Genomic DNA, 27,267 nt, shown 5'->3' on the forward strand with positions numbered 1-27,267 from the left:
CGTTTCTTTCTTTTTTGTTTGCGTGGGTGTGTGTGAGGAGAAGTGAGAGTGGCGGTTAGGTGTAGTGATAAAGTTAAGGATATGGTCAAATTAGGTTTGTTTTGGGAACCAAATTGAAAATTACTGTTAGGATAGACATTTTTAATAAAATTAGGGGTAATGTAGGAGTTTTATAAGACCCATGTTGATAATGATAAAGCAGAGATGCAATAAAGATAAAAGTAGTTTTTGACCGTTAAATAGTAGTTCTTGAATTATCTCTAATTAAGTATGGTCATGATGACATTTAAACTCTGATAAGATAGAATGATGAATGCACGAATTTATTTCTTAAAAACGACCTAATTATTATTTTGTCCAAATTTTTTGTCTAAAATAAACTACTAAATTTTTGTGAAAAAATTAGGAATCCAACTTGGAGGTTTAATTACCACGTAAGAAGAGAAATTAAGAGAGTGAAGGAGGATTTACTGCTTAAGTACTGATAAACAAAAAATATCTTTCGTAACATAAGATAAATTTATTTTTTTATGAATATATTTATTAACATTTTTATTTTTCATAAATTCAAATGGATGTTTCCTCTTCTTTGGGAAGAGGCATCAGTAATCTTTTCTTGAGGAAGGGCACCGAATCCTTTGCCTACTTTCTAAGTAACAAGAAAAAGAAAGAAAAGCAAATCTCCCTATAAAGTATAACCAAAATTGTACATAACTTGATATTTTGGCAATATATGAATGGAAATGATTTCCGTTTTTATTTTTCATGATGTCAGGTCTTTTTTATAATAGAAATGTGCGACACAGTTAATGTGCGATCGATTAAGCTTAATCCTTTAAGGTGGTATGTAACTGTATATAATAGGTATTATATTAATCCTTTAGTCAGAAACTTTTGGGAACGAAAATAGTATTGGATAAGAATTTTTATCTATTTCATAAAATTTATGTAAGATTTTTATAAAATAATATTTTACTACTAAAAAATTAGTTATTACAGACGGATATTTTCGACGGATTTTATCCTACGGAAATACAGACGGAATTTCAAAGAGATTTTTTGTCGGAAAACAAAAAAAATGAATTAACATAAATTACAGACGGAAAACAGAATTCATCGGTAAAATTATTTTTTTTTCGTAAAAAATGGTTACAGACGAAAAATCCGTCTGTAATTAAATAGACAAAATACTGTGTTTCATTAAATTATTACAGACGGAAAATCCGTCTGCAATTTAAAATTTTCCGTCGAAAATATTGAGTTAACCCTAATTTTGTCACTACCCTATCGAGCTCCATTCACACTCCTGACCTATGAACTCATTTTCACCCTCATCCCTCTTCAAAGTTGTCGTCGAGAACTCTTCTCCTCCGGTAGAAGATGCTGTCGCCGCCAGCGGGGATAGACCTTGGGTGCCTTCGTCATCTGGGGAAGCTCTACTCGGCCCTCTTCGCATCGTTCCTCCTCTCCTCGCCGCCGCACAAAGTTTTGAGTTGAGCTCGTGGCGTCGCCGTCGCGAAGGGTTCCTCCCCTCCTCACCGTGCGTCGTTTCTGATTCACTGCTCCTCGCCGTTTTTGGCTGTTGCCCCTTCTCTTCTCTGATTTTAGGTAACTCTGTCTCAAACTCTCATCACGAGCTCACTCTGTCTCACACTCTCCGAGCTCACTTTATCAATCTTACTCTCACAAGTTTTGCAAACCCTAGGAACAACATTATCAATCTTACTCTCACAACATTTGCAACCATCTATTCGGTTTAGTTGGGGTGAGATTCATTCATCATGGCTTCCACTTTTATCTTGAGATCTCCAATTTATAAATTTAACTGTTTTGTTCTGATTTAACGCATTGATTTTTATCTGTTTCTTAATTGAAAATATTGAAATAAAAGGATTGTCGTGTTTGCTAGTTTGACATGCGGTGCAAAGATGTGGCGACACTGGTTATGGATGTTAGCGTGGAACCCGTCACTTCCTTGTGTTTCAAGACTGGTGAGACCATTTTCTTCTTTTAAATGTCATTTGTTCTTAATATTTGTTTTAGTATCTGTTTCACAAGGGATTCTAGTCATAAACTCTTTCTTTCAAGCTGAAAAGTGATTAACTAATCTTTTACTGATTGCAAATAGTTGTGCTTGGTGGTGCATCTTTACACTAATAACATGTTAATACCTTTACTCAAAAGATTAATGATACAAGAACTTAGTGGCAGCTTGAAAGATAAATCATGCGGTTTCATATGTATTCTTTGGCTTGATAGTCTTCATTGAGGGCTTCCAATATAACTTCTTTTATGAACAGCCTGTTAACATGTTTGTGATCCTAAATTTAACAACTCCTACACCATTAACTAATACTTTATATTCCCTAAGAAGTAAAATGTTTTAGTTGACAAAAGTACTTTTGCTTGAAAACATGGAATAAAGATATGATTTATGCCTCCTCAGGAACAGAAATCAAGTGTTTTGATGTGCGTCTGGTAAGCAATTTATGGGCAACAAAGAGCTACTGGAGAATTATAATTATAACAAAGAGGAGATAAACAAGGTAAACAGTATAACTTGTATTCAGTTATATTGCTATGCATTTTCTTGATCTTATTGAGTGTTTCTGCTGCTCTCTTGGCATGTGAAAATGAAACGCTGTGTCTTATATATCTGATTTCCCACCTGTAAATAAATGCTTGCATAACACAGGTTAATATAAAAGGCTGAATGAATAATGTAACATTTTCATGGTTTTGCCTCACCTATTTTAGCATTTTACGATGCATAATTTTCCCATCAGTTTCTTATTCTAGTGTTTTCTCTTGCAAATATTTGTCAAATTCTCCTAAACTTTATAAATGCCAAGTCATTTAGTTGGACAAGTGGTAAATAGAAAAATTAATATAAAATGAATTGTGGTGTATTTGTAGACACTACTTCACACTCTCTTCTACATGTAGCTCAGAAATGTTAAGTGTAGTGTTTGTTTGAGATGCCATGTTTGTCTTTTGGTTTTCTTGCATGAGATTTTGAAATGGATTTTAATCATTGTTGTGAGCACTAATTTGGTTCTGTGGTTTCTTGATCTACACAAACCATTGAATCGTTAAATTGGATTGCAACATTATACCTGAACTAATATTTGCTTGCACATTCTTCCATTCTACTATAATACAAACTGATCCTGCTATCCTTGATTCCTTGTATGGAGGTGCACTTTCTTTTCTCCCCCCTCTCTTGTCTCTCTCCTTTTTTTAAAAGAAAAAAAAAGCTGGAGGTGCACTTTCATTTGTTAAGGAGAGGCTTTATGGTTCAAATTTTCATGGTCTTGCAGGTTGTATGCAACTTGAAATCCTCATTTCTTGCTGCAGCTGATGATAGTGGTGAGGTGAAGGTATGCTTCATATTTATTAAACATGTGCTGTCTGATTTCTCCTATGCAATACCACGTATATCAGTTGTTATGAGCTATCCTTTCATATTTGGTACTTTGATTGGGATCATCATGACCTTTGGAGTTTGGACACCTAAAATTTCTTTGATTTCCTGTTGGTGACATTCACCAAAGTTTTCTTACTCTATTCTCTCATTAAACAAAAACAAAAGTTAGGTTATACTTTCCTGAGAACATGGAAATCACATTTACGATTTAAAACTAATTTCTTTTTCCATTCTAATTTGATATATTATTTGTTTTATTCTGTATGCTTCTAATTTCATCCCTTTCATTATTGATTGAAATGTCTTTGAAAGATTATTGACATTCGCCAGCCATGCCTCTATAAAACTCTACGAGCTGGTCATACATCTGTATCCTTCTTGATTCCTAGTGGTGCTTCGGAACATGGATGCTAATTATGCAGATCTGGAGTTTTGTGTTTAAGCTACTTATACTTTTGGTCTGTTCCTTGTATATTACATTATAGTACTGTTATAGTCTCTAACTTTGCGGCTAAGTTCTAATTTCATCCCTAACGTTTGAAATGTTCTATTTTTCGCCTCAAACGTCTTATGTCACCCTATTTTAGTCTTGTAGTCAAAATTAATTGTTTGGTTGGAAGCTGATTCTGTGTGTGGTAGTCACTCTATTGCAATCCCTTTAGTGGAGGGTGTTTAAACTATGATGCTTTTCTGTTCATGAAAATGTTTTGATCTCTTACAGTTGTAGGCAGACGGTACAAGAAGACAAAGCTCTTATCTGTGGGATTGGAAAGATAATAGTTTTCCCCTATTGGATTCAGCGCCTTCAAGGCTTAACCCAACATTTTTTGGTATAGAACAATACTTTGCTGCAAAAAGTCTTATTTCTTCACGGGGTTTCGAGATAGATGATTTCCATGGTTTTGGTATGGTTCCCCTGGCAGACCTGTAAGTAAACTCTTATACCCTTGTTTCTTTAACATGCTTATTTCTATCATTTTCATTCAAAGACCTCAAAGATGCATGACAAGTCTTAGAGTCTAGTTTGTATGTCAATTTCAAGATGGTTTTGTTCCACTCCTGATTGAAGAAAGCTCGTTTTATGAGCTGTGCAGTCTATACCAAATTAGCATGTTTATGCCAAATGAGGTGTAGCATTTAAACCTTTTCAAGTATACTGCATACTGAGAATCCTTTTTTTTCATAAAGTAATGCATGTTTATTTGAATATATTAGAGAACATGGGCCTATTCTGTTTCTAATACTATGTATTTTAGCGTCACAGACCAAGCAGACACTTATTTGCGTGATCCTAACCTGGAGGCTTTCATATTCTAATGGTGTTTGTACCGTCATGTGCTCCAGATTCAATCATAAAACAGAGGCCGAGGATGTGTATTTCATCGCCTCATCTAATTCTGTAGCTGATGATGATGTCGTTGATGATAATAGTAACAATGATGAGGGTATTTTCTCTGGTATCAAGGTGATTGATGATGGTTTGGATAGTTCTGTCAATGAAAAAACAAACGATCTGGAGTCCTTTTCTAGAACAAAGGCCGAAACTCATGACGCAGAAGGAAATGTTGTTCCTGTGAGTGTCCAACCCCAAGAAGTAGCAGAAGTGCAGCCTAATGAGATCTCTGTTTTGTCTGAGAACCACCAATCTGAAGTTAACTTGGGATCTCATGATACTGATGCTCATGAACATTTTGCAAAGGAGCCTCATGGTTCTCAGGATGCTGAAATGAATAATGCCGGAGTAAATATTGAGATCTCTGAAGCCGAAAACTTATGTGTTGCCCCTGGAACTGGGCATGAATCTTCATCCTTAAATGAACTTTTTGAAAACAACCCTGTTGCGGATAAAACCAATGATCTTGTTGATTCTATCCATACAGAGATGGGCATCCCATCTGATCAAAATTTGAATATATCTATTCTAGAGGAAGGGCTTGCTGAGGATAAAGTCAATAATAAAAGTGGGGTAAATGCTATTGAAATTGCAGAACATAGTATGGAAGTTAGAATAGAAGTTCAAACAGATGGATTGGAAGACAATGGTTTATGTGCACCCTTGACTGCTGGTCCTCAGGAAGCCAATGAATATCCTAATAATCAGGCTTTCTTTAATGGAGACCTACCTACAGAAGAAAATTGTAATAAAAATGAGGATAAGATTGCCCATGACAAGGACACACTGTCTGGTTGTATAGTTGGTGAAAATACTGAAGTAGATCGTCCAGAGTTTGCACTGCTTGTTTCAGATGAGAAAGAGGGTTATTTGAATGATACAGAACATCCACTCTATCAAGAAGATGGAGTACAAAGTACAATGTGGCCCGAGACGTCAGCTATTAAGAGTCCTTTTGTAGATCACAATGAAGTAAGTTCTGCAATTTACCTTAAAATGTTTGCCCTTTTTGAGATTTCCTATTAGAGTTAGATTATTCCTATTAACATTTGACACATGTTATAACTTATAACTGGCAAGAAAGCATTCCAGGTTTGTTTCAATGACATTGTACAATGTAAAATGAAATTTATGCCAAGTCTATAGTAGGATGTGTTTGAAAATGCACTGCTTATCTTTCTCTAACAATCTATAATGGTGTTTCTTATGCATGCCTAATTATTTTTCCTTTTGATTGTATGGTGCAGGAAAATGTCATGATTCCTGATGACACAGGTTTGCTTCTCAATCTTCTTCATTGTATAATATGCTTTATTTTTATTCAAGCATTCCAATTCACTCCAATTCCAATTCGGGTTTTGATTCTATTTCAGTCAGGAGATGTCAAGATTAACTTTCAATGTGAAGCTTGATGCTGCCGATGCAATTTAGTTATCTATTAATATTTTAGATTATTCTATCTTTAAGTGCTAAGTGTAATTTGTGACATTCATGTAACATTAAGATGGTCATCTTATTTTTTTTGGGTATCTTTTTATTCTAGAGAGTTTGGTTCAAGGCATACCTTTGGGAGATAGGATTTTCTTAGGAGGAGATTTAAATGGCCATGTGGGGAGAGAAGTGACTGGATATGGGAGTATTCACGGAGGCCATGGTTTCAGGGTGATCAATGCCGAGGGTAAAACTATTTTGGACTTTTCCTCAACCTTTGATCTTCTCATCACAAATACATGTTTTAAAAAGAGAGACGAACATCTTATAACCTATAAGAGTGGCATGACAAGCTCTCAAATCGACTTCTTCTTGTTGAGGAGAGTCGACCAGAAATTTTGCATTAACTGTAAAATTATCCCGGGAGAGAGCTTGACAACACAACATAGGGTGCTCGTCATGGATTTTCGCGTTGAGCAAAAGTTGAGAAAAAGACATCATACGAAGAACCCAAGGACGAGGTGGTGGCGGATGAAAGGTGAGGAACAAAGAAGCTTCCTAAGACGGGTAGGAGAAGAGGCAAAGTGGGATGGGAATGGAAGCGCGGAAGAGATGTGGAGGGAGATGGCAGAAGTTATTAGAAGAACAGCAAAAGAAATTTTTGGTGAATCTAAAGGAATAGGACCAAGAGACAAGGAGTCCTGGTGGTGGAATGCGAGTATACAAGAAAAGATAAAGATAAAAAGGGAATGCTTTAAAGAGTGGTCTTTATGCTGCAATGCATATAATTGGGAAAAATATAAGGCGGCTAAGAAAGAGACAAAAGTGGCTGTAAGCGAAGCAAGAACAAGAGCATATGAGAGTCTCTACCAGTCTTTGGGCACGAAAGAAGGAGAAAAAGGTATATATAGAATCGCAAAGATTCGGGAAAGAAGAACGAGAGATTTGGATCAGGTTAAGTGCATAAAGGATAAGGATGGAGAGATATTGGCTCAAGAGGAGAAGATTAATGAAAGGTGGAAGAGCTACTTCTACGAGTTATTTAATGAGGGACAGAAGACTCTTCCGAGCCTTAGTCGATTATGCACAAGGGAAGAAGATCAAAACTTTGACTACTATCGAAGGATTCGAGGNGAAAACCCAAAACCCCAATATAGAGGTGAAGATTGGAGAAAACATCCTACGAAAAGTTAAAAGTTTTAAGTATCTTGGGTGCATCATACAGGATAATGGAGAGATTGAACAGGATATAAATCATAGGATCCAAGCAGGTTGGTCAAAATGACGGAGTGCATCCGGTTTTATATGCGACAAAAAAGTGCCTTTAAAACTTAAAGGTAAATTCTTTCGCACCGCTATGGTACGGAGTGTTGGGCGGCTAAAGGGGAGCACGAACATAAGCTGAGTGTGGCAGAGATGAAGATGTTGAGATGGATGAGTGGTCATACGCGATTGGATAAAATAAGGAATGAAGATATAAGGAAAAGAGTTGGAGTAGCACCCATTGTGGAAAAGATGGTTGAATCGCGTCTCAGGTGGTTTGGACATGTGAGAAGAAGACCAATAGAACATCCAGTCAGGAGGGTGGATGAGATGGAAGATGGACAAAGGGCGAAAGGCAGAGGAAGACCTAAGAAGACCATCCATGAGGTGGTCAAACGAGATCTACATGTAAACGGTCTCTCTGTAGACATGATACATGACAGAGCACAATGGCGTCGTTTGATTCATGTAGCCGACCCCACTTAGTGGGACAAGGCTTTGTTGTTGTTGTTGTTGTTGTTGTATCTTTTTATTAAGACAGTGAGATATTGGCCAATGATGTTGAAAAATAACATCCAATTTTATAGGTATCATGTAATGAATATTATGTTTATTTATGTGACTTTTGGCTTTCTTTTTTCAATTTACAGTGTTTGATGGAGTAAATTTAGAAAACAAACCTAAAGTATTTATTTTGCAATGGAAAAATTAAAAAAAAAATTATTTTACCTTACTGACGGATTTACAGACGGATTTTTTGTCTGTAATCAGAGTGTGAGATGATTTTCCAAAGTTCAAATTACAGACGAAAAATCTATCGAAAAATCCGTCTGTAATTATAGACAAAAAATTCGTCTGAAAATCCGTCTGTAATTATGGACAGAAAATCCGTCGAAAAATCCGTCTGTAATTACAGACAGAAAATCCGTCGGAAAGTTCGTCGCCTGTGGGAAATGGATGGAGAATTTACAGAGGGAAAATCCGTCGGTAACTGGTAAAAATCCGTCGGTAACCAAAAATCTGTCTGTAATAAAGACTAGATCTGTCTATAAATCTATCTGTATTAATCAATTTTCTAGTTGTGTTTAAATTAATTCTCAAAGAACCTCTAATAAATTTTTATTCACTATAAAATTTTGAGAATTGCTTTCATCAATCAAAACTATAAAATATATATTAGGCCCTAATAAATTTTATTATAGTACAAGGATAATGTTATGGTAAAGAATAAAGTTTTAGTAAGACGTTAATATTATTTTTTAGTAAAAAAAATTTATAAAAAACTTTTTTATGTACAATATTTCTTTTCTACCAATAAAAAATTTTATTTTTCGTCCAATTCTATTCTTCACCAAAATTTATTTATAAGAAAATTAAGTCTCAAAAATATCACTACAAGACAAATGGATTTCTTTTAATAAACAAAGAGACTAATTTGTTAAACAGGAATCATTTAAAAATTATTGGTTAGCAATAAATTTATTAGAGGCCAAAATATGGAAATTTTTTGAATAAATAAATTAAATATTTTATTTACATATCTATGTATATAATTTGTAGCTTATTTATCAATTTATATTCTTTTAATTATCTCATTTACACTGTAAATAAGATAACTCACGTTTGTTATTGCAGTATCACGTTTGTACACGTATTGTGAAACAGAGATTATTTCGTTTACAGTGTAAACGAAATATGCAAAAGCTTATTCGTTTACACTTAGCAAGAAACGCGCCTATATAAGTAAGTCGTTTACAACGTGACTGTTGTCAGTTTCAAACCATTTTTTACTTTCTTTCTCCCTCCTCGAACATTTTTGTTGATATTATTGAGGTACTCGTACATTATGGCACACGCAGATGCACGAGATAATGATATCAACCGCCTGAATGCAACGTGGTATATCGCTAGAGCGATCGACTTCTAGGTTAGTGTTGTTATTTTTCTGTTTTAGTTAAATAAGCATATAGTTATAGTTAGAATACTTTTATAGATTTAGTATCTATTAGGTGGTGGAATATATTTTGAAATAGATTTATTATTGAAATGTTTTATTTTTTAACAAAGGCCTCGCCTACTATTCCCTAGGTGAGTGAGCTACACTCTTACACCATTGGACGCCATTCTCCCTTACTTGAGAGAGGTTGGGTTTGGCGACACGATGCAGCTCAGGAACTTTGTCTTTGACAACCCCTGACTACTGCATTCATGGATCGTTGGTATCCAGAGATCCACACTTTCCACCAGACTTGGCGTGAGTGCACCATCACCCTGCAAGATGTTGACTACCACTTTGGATTATGCACGCACAAATAGTCAGTGGGTGGGTGCTTGCGAGATTTTCAAATATGGTACTAGCATCCGACCTAGGAGTGGATAAAGGAGCTCCTTGGTGCCAGGCCTTCTCATACTCAGCAGCTGGAGGCATAGAGAAAGGAGCCATTTTTCATTAAGCTGACATGGCTTAGGGACTGAGTACGGCATATGCCAGCTACTGCAGATGCAACCACCCTCCGACAGTACATGAAGTGTTACATTATGTTACTGATTGGGGGTTACTTGATGATAGACAAGTCAAACAATCAGGTTCATATCAAGTGGCTGCCATCATTCGAGGACTTTGAGAGGTGTCATAGTCTCTCTTAGGGATTTGTTGTGCTTGCATGGACGTATCACTCGTTATGCTCTACAGCACATCGATCTACCACTGACATTGCTGGATGTACTCCACTACTAGCCTCGTGGATATACCATAGATTTCCTCAGTGGTTCCCATTTGATAGACAAATTTTGACGTTTTCCCTGGCTGTGAAATAATTGCTTTTATATACAGTTTTTGTCCTTTCCATTTATGTAATTTAACTTTTTCTTGCATAAATTGAGACATTATTATTGTTGCATACGTCCACAGGTTAATAGGTATGGGCCAACAGAGTAAGGATCAGTTTGACCAAAGAGTCCTCCGATGGCGTCTTTTATTGGATCGGTTGCAATTGCATGAGGTACGTGACGTTATTTTATCTAATTGTCTCTCAACGATTTATGGTTCTATGTAATGAGGTATACTACACTTTATTTTGCAGTTCTTGTGGACACTGTACGATAACCCAGCCTTGTAGGTCATCAGCCTGGACTGGTTGAGAAAGGAGGCAGAATCAGGAGATGGATGACTGTAGTACCCTTGTCTATTTCAACATTGTTGGGTTTCACCATATTGATTGGGTGAAATTCCAATTCGATGGCCAGTAGCTAGTGTCTGATAACCCTGTCAATGTTGACCGGTTCCTCACCACCACAAGACAAGGAGAGGATGTATGGTGGCCCACTCCTTATTAGGAATGGTACGATAGATGGAGGGCTCGATTTGAGGGAGGTCACATGATCTCCATACAGCCATTCACAAACTACTTGCCTACACAGGTGTATTGAGCCTAGTACCAACATGCTTGCCGCGTTAGACATCTGTCTGGCCAGAATATGCTTGATGATCCTAGGCTATTGACTCTCTTGAATAATGTGCAGCCTATCGCCAGTCATCCTAAGAACGTGCTTGACCTTCTTCGGGATGTCCCTAATCATTATAGGCATGCGAGGAAGGTTCGACCAGACACCCAGAGGCTGCCTAGGAGGGAGAAGGGTGCAAAGGACCGTGGAGGAGCTACGGGGCCCCAGAAGGAGCGGGTCAAACCTCGCGGGGAGCAGTTAGATATTGAGTCTAAGGAGGAGGCAGAGTATGCCCAGTAGGAGAAGCACAGTGACATACCAGCTCGTAAGGAAGACACAGCACCACCACTGCCAACCCGCCACCACCGCCACTACCACTACCACCACCGGTAGTCTCACAGACATTGTATGTTTGGGACGATTGATGAACGAATTTTTTCTAGTAAATAATTCACAATAAATTCCCATTGCAAGTATAGTTTCTAAACCAAAAAATATCCTTTCATACAAAAATTTGGTTGTCACTTAAACAAACCCAATAAAATTAAACCGAAGTATTTAAACCTCGGGTCATCTCTCAAGGAATTGCAGGGAAGTGTAGTTTATTATTGGTTGTGGAAAAGTATCTTTTTGGGTTTTTGAAATAAGGAACAAGGAAATAAAATGGCAAGAAATTAAATTAATAACTAAGAAAGCTCTTGGCAAGGTATGAGAATTAGAAGTCCTATCCTAGCTATCCTTATCAATTGTGATGAGAATTGTCCATTGCACCCACTTAGTTAACCTCTAACAATGAAGAAAAGTCAAGTGGATAAATCAATTTGATTCCTCAAGTCCTAGACAACTCCTAAGGAAAGACTAGCTTTAGAGGGATCCAAATCAACTAGCAAATTTCAATTATCAATCAACAAAGGAGTTTGATAACTCAAGAGTCTCCAATTACTCAACCAAAGCCAAAAGGAGAGAAATCTACACTAAAATCCAACTAAGCATTTTGTCAAACACTTGGAAGGCATAACATAAAAACATAGAAATTAATAAGAGATAATAAAACCTAAGCAACCAATTGCAAGGAATCAATAACAACAAATGAGAGAAGAAGTAATAAACATAAAAAACTTCAAATTGCATTAAATAGAAAATCAAATCTAACATGAGAATTCATAAATTAAATTGGCAACATAAAGTAAATAATAAGGGAAATAGATAAACTAAAATGCTAGAACAAATAAGAGTAGAAGAGAAACTAAATTGAAATAGAGTAGAAATCTAAAATTGAAAATAACTAAACCTAAGAACCCTAAAACCTCTCTCTCTAGAAAACTACATCTAAAACCTAAAATTATGTGAATGAAAGTTGTATCAATGAATGAATGTGATTCTCCCACTCTGCAGCCTCTAATATGTGTTTTTCGGGCTTAGAATTGGGCCAAAAAGGAGCCTAGAAATCGCTCTCAGCACTTTCTGCAATTTCTGCACGTGGCGCATGTCACGCATATGCGTAGGTCACGCATACGCATCGCTTGGCAAAAATCCTTGTCACGCGTACGCGTCGGTCACCCGTACGCGGCGCTGCCAGTTTCTCAAAACTTCATTTTTCTTTGCGTTCCTTCCAATTTTACATGTTTCCTTTCCATCCTCTAAGCCATTTCTGCCCTATAAAGCCTGAAAATACTTAACACACAGATCACGGCATCGAATGGTAATAAAAGGTAATTAAAATTGACAGTTTAAAGGCCTAGGAGACATGTTTTTAACTATATCACAGAATTAGGAAGGATTTGTGATGAGCGGATATTTTATACGCTTTTTGGGGATAATTTCATATAGTTTTGAGTATGTTTTAGTTAGTTTCTAGTCTATTTTTATTAGTTTTTAGGAAAAATTCATATTTCTGGACTTTACTATGAGTTGTGTATTTTTCTGTAATTTCAGGTATTTTTCTGGCTGAAATTGAAGGAGCTGAGCAAAAATCTGATTCAGGCTGAAAAAGGACTGCTGATGCTGTTGGATTCTGACCTCCCTGCACTCAAAGTGAATTTTCTGGAGCTACAGAACTCGAAATGGCATGCTTCCAATTGCGTTGGAAAGTAGACATCCAGGGCTTTCCAGCAATATATAATAGTCCATACTTTGTACAAGGATAGACGATGTAAACTGGCGTTCAACGCTAGTTCTCTGTGAGGAAGCACCTGTCTGGCGTTCAACGCCAGAACAGAGCATGGTTCTGGTGCTGAACGCCCAAAATGGGCAACATCCTGGCGCTAAACGCCCAGAACAAGCATGGTTCTGGCGTTCAACGCCAGAAATGGCTAGTAAATGAGCGTTGAACGCCCAAAATGGGCACCAACCTGGCGCTGAACGCCCAGAGTTGTGTGTAAGGGCATTTTGCATGCCCAAATTGGTGCATGGATGTAAATGCCTTGACACCTCAAGATCTGTGGACCTCACAGGATCATTTCAAGATCCGTGGACCCCACAGGATCCCCACCTTCCCTCCTCATAATCCTAGTTTTTTCTTTCCACATCTTCTTTTTTTTCATCTATTCCCTCTTCTTTTGCTCGAGGGCGAGCAACATTCTAAGTTTGGTGTGGTAAAACAATTATGTGAAGGATCTATAGCTCAGTGGTAGAACATGTGGCTGCAAATCAAGAGATACCTCAGGAGATGCACTTCCCTCCACATAATTATTGGAAGCAACGGAGGATAGAAATACCAAAAATCACTAGGAATCAAGCCACAAAGGCAAGGAAGAGACATAAAAGAGCTCAAGAACATCATTGGTGCCTCAAGAAGGAAATGCCATCATCACAAAGGTGGACTCGTTCCTTGTTCTTACTTTCTCTGTTTTTCGTTTTCTCTATGTTAAGTGCTTATCTATGTTTGTGTCTTCATTACATGATCATTAGTAGTAATTAGTGTCTAGTTTGATTTTATCCCCAATTAAGTATAGTCTATTTTTCTCATCATCAGCAAACATGAATAAAATAGTAGATCTTTTGAATAAGAGGCAATAAAATTTCGAGTTTAATAAGAGAAATTCTAATTAGTTAAATGTGGTGGCAATGCTTTCTGTCTTCTGAATGAATGCTTGAACAGTGCATATGTCTTTTGAATTTGTTGTTTAAGACTGTTAAATATGTTGGCTCTTGAAAGAATGATGAACACGAGACATGTTATTGATAATCTGAAAAATCATAAAAATGATTCTTAAAGCAAGAAAAAGCAGCAAAAAAAAAAAAAGAGAGAGAGAAAAAGCAAGCAGAAAAAGCCAATGACCCTTAAAACCAGAAGGCAAGGGTAAATGAAAAGGATCCCAAGGCTTTGAGCATCAATGGATAGGAGGGCCTAAAGGACTAAAATCCTGGCCTAAGCGACTATTGAAGGAGCTGAGCAAAAATCTGATTCAGGCTGAAAAAGGACTACTGATGCTGTTGGATTCTGACCTCCCTGCACTCAAAGTGGATTTTCTGGAGCTACGGAACTCGAAATGGCATGCTTTCAATTGCGTTGGAAAGTAGACATCCGGGGCTTTCCAGCAATATATAATAGTCCATACTTTGTAAAGGAATCAAGGGATTCTATTCCAACCGGATCGAGAACCAACCTGTGATTAGCCGTGCTGTGACAGAGCGCGTGAGCGTAGTTTTCACTGGAAGGATGGAAGGTAGCCATTGACAACGGTGATCCACCAACACACAGCTTGCCATAGGAGGACGTGCGTGCATGAATCCGAAGACAGAGGAAAGCAGAGATTCAGAAGACAAAGCATCTCCAAAACTCCAACATATTCTCCATTACTGCACAACAAGTAACCTTTAATTTATGCTCTCGTGGTTATTCGCAATTCAACTGATAAACATAATTGACTTCCTGACTAAGATTTACAAGATAACCATAGATTGCTTCAAACCAACAATCTCCGTGGGATTCGACCCTTACTCACGTGAGGTATTACTTGGACGACCCAGTGCACTTGCTGGTTAGTGGTACGCGTTGTGAAAAGTGTGATTCACAATTCGTGCACCAATTTGTAAAACCATACAAATTATATGAATAAGTGAGTAAAGAATTGATAAAAACCACTCAAATTAGCATAAGATAAACTATAAAATAGTGGTTTATAAATCTCCCCACACGTAAACATTAGCATGTCCTCATGCTAAGCTCAAGAGAAGCTATAAAGGAGTGAAGGCAGAATGGTGGAACTTATGCAATGCAATCTATTTAGATGTGATCTACCTACATGCATCATGCTATTCTAATTGCTATCTATCTATATATATATAAGCATACATGTGGTCAAATTGAGTCAAATTTCGAAGAAATCATATATGCATAATCAAGGGCTAAATCAATCATATCAAAACACATTCACAATTGAGTTGAGTTAATCAAAAGGGTTCACAAACTTTCAAGACAAGCAATGATCAAATATGGACATATGGAAATGAGCCATTGAACCTTCACTGGATTTGTATATGCACTCTAGTCTCTCAGGTATCTAGGGTCAACCACTCTACTCTTCTCTAGTCATGCTTTCTAAAACTTTGTTCTTCATCTAACCAATCGACAAATATTTAATGTAAAAATGCAAACATCATGAGGTCTTTTCAAGGTTGTAATGGGGCTAAGGTAAGGGTAAGGATATATGTATGGCCAAGTGAGCTATAATATGAATCTTTGACTAACTTAAGCTCTCACCTAACATACACACACACACACACACACTATATATATATATATATATATATGAAATTATTCCTAGCTACCCACAGTCTCACTTTTGTATATTTCACATACTCATGTATCAAATTTTCTTTAATTTCACCACATATGCATTGATCTTTTATTAAGCTTAACATTGGGGTAATTTTGTCCCCTATTTATTTATTTATTTATTTATGCTGTGATTTTTTTTATGAACATGAAAGAAAACATAACATCTCAATGCGTATGGTTTTTCTGGTTTTACATGAGTAGGCACCCAAATTTTCAATATTTAAATAAAGTGGAAACACAACACATTCCTATTAACCCAGGTTTCCCACAATTCTCCACACTTAGTTAACACACTATCTTAAGCTAACCAAAGATTCAAATCAGGTAACTAATTATTTTTCCACTTAAGACTAGTGATGTGGTAATATAAAGAACAAATGGGGATTAAAGGGCTCAAAGTGGCAGACAAGGATAATTGAAATGGTAGGCTATTTTGGGTAAGTGAGCTAATAGCAATTAATGACCTCAATCATATGTATGCATGTAAATACACTAAACAATGGATATATAGAATGGAGCAAAGCAAAGATTGCAATCATAGGAAAGAAAACACACAAGAATAAAATATTATGGTTAAATAATATAACCATATAATTAAGCTCAAAAATTCACGGGTTGTGTGTTCTTAGCTCAAGACCATATTCCAACTATATATGTATCATGCATGTTTCAAAAAGTTTTAACTCAAATCAATGTGAATCTTTAATTGCCTATTCTAAGAAAAAGATACATTCCTTGAAAAGTTCATCAATTGACCAACATTTATTATTATTATATATATATATACTAAATGAGATGTTGTGATTATGAAAAGTTAAAAGTTTTTAGTTTACTCCCTATTTTCAATCAAAACAATTTCTCATATGCAAAAGGGTAAACTAAGCTCAATAATCCATATTTTTCCACATCACAACTAATAAACTAAAAGTGCAATTCAAGCTAAATATCTAAGATATATACAAGCCCAAAGTGCAAAATGCAACAAAGTAAAAATAAACAGAAGTACAATAAAGTAAAAATGTGCAAGTACTAAAAGAAAAATAAAATAAAATAAAGCAAAATAGGATAAAAGTCTGAAATGGTTCACCAAAATATAATCCGCCGGAGACGGCGACCTCCCCACACTTAAATCACGACATCATCCTCGATGCTCTCAGTCAAGCTGGGTGTGAAGGATTGGTGTGGGAAATCGTGATTCACACTTTTCACAACTCCGCACAACTAACCAGCAAGTGCACTGGGTCATCCAAGTAATACCTTACGTGTGTAAGGGTCGATCCCACGGAGATTGTCAGCTTGAAGCAAGCTATGGTTATCTTGTAAATCTTAGTCAGGAGATTAATGATAAAAATGATTTTGTTATGAAAAGTAAATAACATGAATTAAAAGGTACTTGTGATTCAGTAATGAGGAACAGGTTGAGGTTCCGGAGATGCTCTGTCGTCTGAATCTCTGCTTTCCTACTGTCTTTTTCTCCAAACACGCATGGCTTCCTTCCATGGCAGGCTATATGATCCTCTCAGTGAAAAATATCATGCACGGTCTCTGTACGGCTAATCAACTGTCAGATTTCTCGTCTCGAATGAAAAATACCATGTACAGCTATCGCACGGCTAATCATCTGTCGGTTCCCACTAGCGTCGGAATAGGATCTCTCTATCCTTTTGCACACTGTCACTGTGCCCAACATTCGTGAGTTTGAAGCTCATCACAGTCATCCCTTCCCAGATCCTACTCGGAATACCATAGACAAGGTTTAGACTTTCCGGATCCCAGGAATGCTGCCAATTGGTTCTAGCCTTTACCACGAAGGTTCTGATCTCACAGACTCGGTCCGTGAATCAGAGACCTAAGAGATATGCACTCAAGCTGTCGCCCAATGACTACGTTGAGCTCAGATAGAACGGGAGTGGTTGTTAGGCATGCATTTATAGAATTGAGAATAATGATGAGTGTCACGGATCATCATCTTCTCTAGATTGAAGTACGAGTGAGTATCTTAGAATAGAATCAAGCGTGATTGAATAGAAAACAGTAGTAGTTGCATTAATCCATTGAAACACAGCAGAGCTCCTCACCCCCACCTATGGGGTTTAGAGACTCATGCCGTCAAAGATACAATATGAAATAAAATTGTCATGAGTTGCTAAATGAATCTCTAAAAGTAGTTTTTATACTGAACTAGTAACTTAGGTTTACAGAAAAAGAGTAACTAAGTGCAAATAGTGCAGAAATCCACTTCTGGGACCCACTTGGTGAGTGTTTGGGCTGAGCTTTCAAACTTCCACATGCATATGCCCTACATTGGAGTTAAACGCCACCTTGGGTGCCAAAATAGGCGTTTAACGCCGAAAAGTATGCCAGTTCTAGCGTTTTACGCCAGAAAGTTTATGGCTGGCTTTTAACATCAGTTTGGGCCATTAAATCTCGAGCAAAGTATGGACTATTATATATTGCTGGAAAGCCCAAGATGTCTAATTTCCAGCGCAATTGAGAGCACGCCAATTGGGCTTCTGTAGCTCCAAAAAATCCATTTCGAGTGCAGGAGGGTCAGAATCCAACAGCATCTACAGTCATTTCTCAGCCTCTGAATCAGATTTTTGCTCAGGTCCCTCAATTTCAGCCAGAAAATACCTGAAATTACAGAAAAATATACAAACTCATAGTAAAGTCCAAAAATGTGATTTTTGAATAAAAACTAATAAAAATATAATAAAAAGTAACTAAAATATACTAAAACTACCTAAAAATAATGCCAAAAAGGGTATAAATTATCCGCTCATCAAGGATCATCGCCTACTGAAGGGTGTGCCGCTGGCTCTGTCAGCGGTGGCTGTGCTGGTGCCTGAGGCTCTGCAGGCTGCGCAGGCTGAGTCTCCTCGTGCTGTGCCTGCTGCTGGTCCTCCTTCTGTGCTGCCTCCTGCTCATCCTCTTCCTCAGAGTGATCAGAGGGTGTGTCAGGCTCGGAGGGGATGTTAGTGCATCCAGTAGTCACAATCAGCTTCAGATGGGTATAGCGTCGCTTGTTGCGACGCTCAGACTGCTCATAACGCCGCTGGTTGTGGTGCTCCATCTGATCAAGGCGCTCAAAAAGGCGGTGCACAAGATGGTAGACTGGCTGAGAAGCAGATGATGGTGCTGCGGAAGTAGGTGGTGCTGCAGGTGCTGAAGGTGCTGCTGAGGATGTGGTTGCATCAGTAGAGGTAGTAGCAGTAGGTGGTCTGTGGCCTAGAGGTCCGAACCGCTTGCCGTACGGAATAACCTTCTTGTAGTCGGCAATCGGTGGTCTCTCATCCTCTGGCTCCCATGGCACCTCAGCTCGACGAGCCATCTGGGTGATCAAATAAGGAAAAGGTAGGGTGCCTCTGACATGAACTCTAGACATGTACTTTCTGATGAACCGTGGAAGGTATAGGTCCTTTCCTTCCATGACGCACCAAATAAGGATGATCATGGCAACTGGCACTTCGGACTCGTGAGTACTAGGCATAACATAATTGCTCAGTATCTGTTGCCACAGCCTAGCCTCATCATTGAGATAGATAATCTTGATACCCCATGGAGTGACCTTTGACTTTCCCATAGCCCACAGAACATCAGGATCAATGGCTATGGTACACCGTACAGCATCCCAATCAAAACTCATGAATCTAATAGATTCCTCGGCCTTCTGATAACCATCTGTATCATCTGTTTTAGGCTGGAAGTGGAGGATGTCCTCTATCGCCTCCTTAGTGACTAAAATCTGCTTTCCCCTAAGCTGCACTACATCAAGGGTCGTCCTAAAATAGTTAGAATAGAACTCATGGACCCATGATATGTTTACCTCTGCCAGATCTCTTTCTAGAAATACCCAACCTCTCTGTTTGATCTACTTTGCAGTGTACTTCCTTAATTCGGTTGGTATTTTGAGCGTCCTTTCCAAGTAGAAGTGTCGTGTGTCTCGAAAGACCGGAAACTTGAGTTCATAGTAAAGATTGGCAAATTTGACTGGGTCATTAGCAGGAACAAGTTGATCAGCTTTTTCTTGATCAGTAAAGTTCTTTTCGCGCCAAGATTCATCCGATAGGATATCCGATAGAGCAACAGATGACTGTCCTCTCTTCCTCTTACCGGAACTGGCCTTAGCCTTGCCTTTTTCTTTTGGATCAGACATTCTGAAAAATGGAATTCCTAGAATACAGATTATCAAACTAAAGCAGAGAAACAAAAGGCAAACAATAAGTAAGCATAACAAGCAGTAGGTAGGCAAAAGAGGAGTTGAAGCTAACACATGAAGTGAGTCAGAAAGCGATAAATCCTTGGAATGAAAGAAAGGTAGGATTCAAAGAAATCCATCAGAAATTACAAAAATGAAATTCAGAATGCTTGTTTGTTAAGAAACAACAATTATCATGCCTTGAAAGGAATTAAAAGAGTTAGTTTGAAAAAGGGGTGAAAATGAAAAAGAAAAGTGAGAAAGTCAAGTTAGTTGAAAGTTAGAGAAGTAGGTTAGAATTAGTGGCATGGTAATGTAGTTCCTAACCAAAATGTGTGCACGAATTCAAAGAATAAGCAAGCTCACTTTCATGAAGACAAAGCAAATCATTGATGATGAAAGATGTAATGTAAGAAGCACAAACGGTAAACATAAGTTATCATCAATGTATTTCATCACTCAAGTAAAAAGGAACCATCAATAGCAACGTCAAAGAAACAAGATTAGGCCGATTAGGAAATTTTATGAAACAACTTCAATGGTCAAGGAAAAGTTAAAATTGAAATAGGACCATGAAGAGGGAAGATTTGTAACCTAACTTGAACAATTCAAACATAGAGGAGGTTTCGAATTCATTGGTCAACAAGGTTCAATTTGACACAGAATTTCGTCAATTAGTTCTTTGATTCTATCAATGACTAATGCACATGAGAGGGAACCAAAATAAAGATGGAGATGCTGACCGAATGAATTATGAATTGAGCTCGGCCAAAATAAAGTGTACCAAGGTAAAAACAGTACCAATTTCAATTCATAATTTCGGTAGCATCCTGGCAGTAAATTAGGCGTTCCCGAATTAAAACAAGCAGCAAAAACTCAATTCATATGGATTCAAAGCAGTTCAGAAAAGAGCAGCAATCATCATGTTATATGAACTCAGACAAGAGCAACAATTTCAATCAGCAGTAATAGTTGCAACTCGTGTGAAATTACATCATTAAGTAAAACAGCATCAAACAGCAGTCAAACAGCATACAAGCAACATCAACAGCAAAGCATTTTTAAAATCATACAATTCAGACAGCAGAAATAGAGTACTTATCAGACCTAAATCCACTAACCACATCCTAGCTACCTAACCACCTAAAATCAACTAATAGCATGCATTTCTAATCTAACTAAACCAAGCAGAAATTAAACAAAGCTAACAAAATTATCTTGAACAGACTGATAAAGCAAGAAAGGGAATGCAGGGGATGACAAGGAAACCTGCACTACAAGATTTCTGCTTGTTTATGGGAATTTTTTTGTGGAGGTTTTGGAAAACCTCCATAACATATTTTATTTATGGAAAAATATAAAACCCCCATTAATTAAAACTAGTTTAAAATTTTAAGCCCAATTTTCTAAACAATTAGCCAGTCCCTAACCTATTCTGATTAAACCCAAACCAACTTTAACTCCAAAAAAAACTTGACCAAAAAAATTGGAACCCTAGCAGATCTACTCGCCACCGCAGTAATCATCTCTTCGCCATTGTCACAATCAAGCTCGCCGTAGCATCTGAGATCAAAGGGAGAGTAACTGGCAACGCCCACGACGCCATCCTTGCCGAGGTCCAGGAGCAGGTTTCTATCCTCAACTCCACTTTCTCATGGAAGGAGTCAGATTGAGCCACTGCCAAGCGCGCCACTCACGCGCTCGCGGATCTTGCCAAAACGGTAAATCCTCCGTTCCTCTTCCTCGATCTCCTAGCGTGTTGCTCCCTTCATTTTGGTTTTTGGAAAATTCGGTCGTGCATGTATCTTGGTGTAAGTCCTTCGATGGCTGTGTCTTGCAGAAGAAGTGGTGAACGTGATTGTCGAAGGAGGAGCTATTCTTTCGGCGCGTCTCCTGAGATCACGACACGGTAATTTTTGAGATCTCCTTCTGCGTTCTTTTTTGTTAATTTTGTGATTTTCTCTACATTAATTTAGTTTGATTGATTACTTCTCTGATTTCAGATTTGGCTTGTTACTTTTGCGATTATTTAGTAACTTGATGGCGATACAATTAGTGTTGATATTTTTGCTTATCCTGGTTTGATTCTGATTTTTATGTTGAAATAGGCATATGGATAAGCAGAATGAGATCCTTATGGAAGCCTATAGATCAATGCTCCATGAATCGCAAAAACTTCAGGTTCTTTGCTTGGTACTACCCCTGAATTTTCCTGTCTCTAATTTAATTTGTGCTTTTTTACTATTTTAGCTATTCTCTTTGAAAAAGAAATTACATTCTTCATTTAGATAGTCCTAGTTTGATGCATTTTTCAGTAACAAATAACAAATGTGATCTTTGTAAGAGAGAAAGTAATTTCTGGTATTTATTGGGATTGTGATACTGATTTTTGGTGGAATGTATCAATGAATTTTTGAATAATAATTTATTTTTCTGTGCGACATGTTTGTATTAATTCATCAACACTAATTCATCACTAAGTTATGGAGTTCTAATTAATAGGTCGAAGAAGAAATGCTTATACACAAGCTCTATATGTTATGTCAGCTCATGGTCTAACTAAAAAGGTATCTTGATCACTTATCTCATCTCATCTCTTCCATAAGAATCTCATTCTGCTTATCCTTTCCCCTGAAGAATGCAAGGTTAGGTTCCTTTTTTTATAAACAGGTCTAGCTCTCTGAACTTCAAAGAAAGTTGGCTATATTGATGACTATAACACAAGAAATCATTGCCACTAAGCTTAAATTATTAACTTTTTTTATTATTTTTATATATAAACAGGTCTAGCTAAAAGGTGTTGCTGTTGGAATATCTATAGCTAGAACAAGTGGGGTTCTGCCATTATTAATTTGTGCTTGTGTTAGATATTTCTAGAAGAAGGAAAAAGAAAAAAATAAATTACCAACAGAAGATTTTATATCAAGTTCAACCCAAGATGGTAACTGTATTTTATTGAAATTCTAGGCTTCTTAATCTACTATTTGTTTCTTTCTAGTTGATTAAGTTATATTAACTATGATACAATATTAAAATGTTCACTGAATTAATTATGTTGTGATCATGAATTCATAATAATAACACTTTTTTGTTTCTTTCTTCCTTATCCTTGTAAAGCATCTAACAGTGGTGAATATGAAACTTTAGGATCCACAGCTGCTAGTGCTTCTGGCCTTCCGACAATTATGGCGGCAAAATCGATAGAATTCTCTTATTAAGAACTAGCCAAGGCTACAAATAACTTTAGCTCTGATAACAAAATTGGTCAGGTAGATTCGGAGCTGTCTATTTTGCAGAATTAAAAGGCCAAGTAAGAACAAGCCAATTATATCTTTAATAATGTTATATAATCTTCCAGAATTAAAAGGAAAAATAAATTATCTTTAACCATTTAGTTCTTTATTTGCATAATTTTATTGATAGTTAAAGATACTAAAAATGGTAGTTAGACATTTGGCAAACGAATAAAATTGATATGAGATGTGGCAAGGGACCACATACATACACATAATAAATATAAAATGATGAGATATTTTAAATTTATTATATTTAATTATAAATAGTTTTGTATATTTTAAATACTTTAAAATTTATTTTTTTTTATAAATATTAAATATGACATATTACATATAAATATGTTTATTAAAAAATAATTTTTTAAATAATATTTTTATTTTTGTAAAAAAAAAATTATCAGGCCTTTTAACAGGCTTCAAGCCTGGCTAGTCTGAATAACAAGCCAGGATTAGTAGTTTAAAAAAAGCTTATAGCAGGCTAAAAGTCAGGCTCAGGCCAATTGACTACATGATAGGCCAGGCCTGTTAAGAGCAAAGCCTGGCCTGGCCTGGCCTGTTTCCACTCCTACCTGTCACTAGAGCCCAGCACCTCGTACGACACAGATGTCCGCCCCGGTTCACAGTATGCGACGCCCCCATCGGTCGACTATGGGCGGTTGATTACTGCATTCCAGTCGATGCCGCTTGTCACGGAATTCACAATCCACAACTTACCGGCAAGTGCATCGGGTCGTACCAAGTAATACCCCAGGTCTGTGTGGGCCGATCCCACGAGGATTGATGGACTAAGCAAAAATAGTCAAATGATTCACTTACTCAGACAAGCAGAAAATGGTGTTTTGAGGTTTAAAGTGCATTGAACAGTAGTCTGAAAATTGGAAGGCAAACAGTGGATTCGGTGTGAAAAGTATATGATAGAATATTTAAGGTTTCAGAGATGTTTATTTTTCTGGATTTATATTTCTTACCAACTATTTTAATCATGCAAGATTCATTTAATGGCAAACTGTAATTGACTAAACCCTAATTCCATAGTGATTTAGTCTCCTCTAACCTAATCAACCGCCAATTCTTTGGTCACTTAATATAGATTAAAGGGTTAAGTTCAATTCTAGTTTATTAGCCACAAAAATCCTAATTACCCAAATATAAGAGGATTATATGTCACATATCCCGTTAAGTACAGGCAATTAGTGATTTAGGAGAAATTTACTTTCAACCTAATATTCAAGTGAGATAAATTTTTCAAGAATCAACAAGAATAAATGTAGAATAAGAGTTATTTTCCAATACACTCAGATTTATAGGATGAAGAACGAAAGTAATCCTTGAATTTAAATCAATACATTAATTAAAATAGGGTGGCAATAGTATTAATCCATAGAATAAACAGAGCTCTTAACCTTAACCAAGGAGGTTTAGTTACTCATGACTCAGAGAGAAAACTAGGGTTCAAAGATGTGTGAAAACTAGAATGAGGTAGCTGAGAAGAAAGTCCCCGAAGGGCTAAATCTTTTCCATTTTATATCTAACCTAATCTGATTTGAAAATAAAATAAACTAATAATTACTAAAGCCCAAAAGATTGTGTTTGGGAATAGAAATAACTAAAACAAAATAAAATAGAATAATTATAATCCAAAACTAACTAATGAAGCCCCTTTGTTGAAGTTGGGTCCGCGCTACTGGCATTAAACGCTAGAAACGGCGTTTAGTATCCCAGGTGGCAGAAAGCTTCCAAACCTTGCTGTCTTCCTGGCACTAAACACCAGGTTCGACGTTTAGCACCCTTTGAGGCAGAGAGCTCGTCCAGGTCCGTGTTTAGCGCCATCTTGACAGAATGGCTGCATTAAATCCAAAGTGCTCGACATTTAGCGCCAGCTCAACAGAATTAAAATTATTCTCTTTTCTTCTGCATAGACTCTATCAAACTGATCCAAACTTAATCTGAAATAATCAAAACAATAGACGACTCAAAGTACCATCCAAATAGGCTTCAAAATACTAAAATCTAAATAAAACTCAATAAATTCATATCTAAAATAATAAAAAATAAAGAAAAGATGCTCACGCATCATAACACCAAACTTGAATTGTTGCTTGTCCTCAAGCAACTAAAAACAATATAGAATTGAGAAGTGAAATTGCCCAAGAATTGAATTTTCCCTTAAGCTCCTGTCCATTCACTGAGTGAGGGTTGATGACACTGTGATCCTGAATAGTTTTGGCATCTCACTATCCTTTGAAGCTCAGAAAATGCCAATGTCCTTCTGGTGCATACGAATCCCCACACTTCTGTACAACAGTACCAACAAGTGCACTAGGTCGTCCAAGTAATACCTGAGCGAGTCAGGGTTGATCCCATGAGGATTGTGGTTTGAAGCAAGCTATGGTTATCTTGTAGGTCTTAGTCAGAAAAATCAGAATGAGAATGATTTTATGTCATATATGGAGTTTTAAGAGTAATGTATGAAAGGAATACTGAATTGGAATAAAGTTAAGGATTGGAGTTGCTTTGTCTTTCTGAATTAACTCTGATATTACTGCTCTCTTTGCTTGTGAGTGATTTCTTCCATGGCAGGCTGTATGTGATTGACACTGATTTGAGCAGCTGCCAATACTCCTCCAGATCTGAACTCCATGTTTAGTGTGGATCCATTCTGATTGAGGGTGAAGCTCGTACAGTTCATTCTTCTTAATGATCCTACTCAAAATGCCACAGACAAGGTCAGATCTTCCAGATCAGAGAATGTTGCACCTTTTGTTCTAGCCTCTACCATAGAGACCCTAATCTCTCCAAAAATTGGCTGAACTTATGTCTCGAGAAGTTCCCAACGAAGTCGTGGATTATCTGTCTAAGAGATGTATAAACATAGTTGTTGGTTTGTCTTTGTCCCGTGAAAGACGCATTCTGAACCCAAGTAGACGCGGATGTTTGTCAGGCACATTCGTCTTAATGTGATGAACAGAGCTAATTTGTTAGATCATCCTATTCACCACGATGAAGATCAGATATACATCTTAGAATTAATCAAACACAGATCGAAGAGAAACAGTAATACTTTTATTAATTCATAGGACTCAGTAGGGCTCCTCCCTTTAATCTATGAGGTTTAAAAACTCATACTGAAGAAAAAATACAATGGTAAACATGTATGATAGTCTCTGGAATCGAAGAAGGTTCTGAATTATATAAATAAAATCCCTTAAATACTAAACAAATGACTAGTAAGGGTAAAACAATCTTTTTAGTGCTAAAATCAACTTCTGGGGCCCACTTAGTGAGTGTTTGGGCTGAGTTTTGATGAGATCCACGTGCTATGAGGTCTCTTGGGTGTGGAACACCAGCTAGGGGGTCCTCTTTGGTCGTTTATACATTAGTCTCTGCTCTTTGGGCGCTGGACACCTGGAAGGGGACAGGTAGCTGGCGTTGGATGCCAGTTTTGGGCCTTCTAATACAAAGCAAAGTATAGACTATTATATTACTGGAAAGCTCTAAAAGTCAGCTTTCCATAGCCGTTGAGAGTGCTCCATTTGGATTTTTGTAGCTCCAGAAAAGCTCTTTCGAATACAAGGAGGTCAGATCCGGATAGCATCTGCAGTGCTTTCTCTGTTTCTGAATCAGACTTCTGCTACAGCTCCTCAATTTCAGCCAAAAACACAAAAACTCATAGTATAATCCAAAAATGTGAATTTAACACTAAAACTTATAAAAACTTAATAAAAAATAAATAAAAACTACTAAAAAGTAAAAACTATATGAAAGTGATGCCAAAAAGCGTATAAAATATCCGCTCATCACCTTCAAAACTAGAACTTGGATAATATTATGGATTCTCTTCCATTTTAACCTTTGATTAGTCCTTGAACACAACTTTTTCTTATCTTTTCTTTGATGCTTTGCACCTTGAGCCTAGTCGTAACTCTAAATATTTTGTCTCAAGCTTTACTCAACACGAAAACACCACAAGCACTTAACTAGGGGAACTCTTTGAGTTCTAAAATTTTTTCTTTTAACTTTTCCCATTCAGTG

The 27,267-nt window shown here is 37.0% G+C and overlaps 1 protein-coding gene and 1 long non-coding RNA gene across 2 annotated transcripts; both read left to right on the plus strand.

The window, feature by feature from the left end:
• On the plus strand, positions 2,410-3,971 carry LOC107608152. The gene is made up of 3 exons (XR_001612736.2): positions 2,410-2,546; positions 3,321-3,380; positions 3,740-3,971. It is a non-coding gene; the product is annotated as an uncharacterized LOC107608152 (long non-coding RNA).
• On the plus strand, positions 3,998-10,633 carry LOC110265032. The gene is made up of 7 exons (XM_021107772.1): positions 3,998-4,018; positions 4,155-4,354; positions 4,772-5,792; positions 6,068-6,119; positions 10,084-10,141; positions 10,426-10,516; positions 10,598-10,633. Exons 1-7 carry the CDS (start codon positions 3,998-4,000, stop codon positions 10,631-10,633), a joined length of 1,479 nt encoding a protein of 492 aa, XP_020963431.1.

Source organism: Arachis ipaensis, chromosome B07, assembly GCF_000816755.2.
Source record: "Arachis ipaensis cultivar K30076 chromosome B07, Araip1.1, whole genome shotgun sequence".
Lineage (NCBI taxonomy): Eukaryota > Viridiplantae > Streptophyta > Magnoliopsida > Fabales > Fabaceae > Arachis > Arachis ipaensis.

Coding starts and splice junctions, on each gene's coding strand:
- LOC110265032 (XM_021107772.1), top strand. CDS start 3,998: ATGTCACCCTATTTTAGTCTT. Junction 4,019..4,154: donor TGTCACCCTATTTTAGTCTT/GTAGTCAAAATT, acceptor TTACAGTTGTAG/GCAGACGGTACAAGAAGACA. Junction 6,120..10,083: donor GCTTCTCAATCTTCTTCATT/GTATAATATGCT, acceptor ACTTGATGATAG/ACAAGTCAAACAATCAGGTT.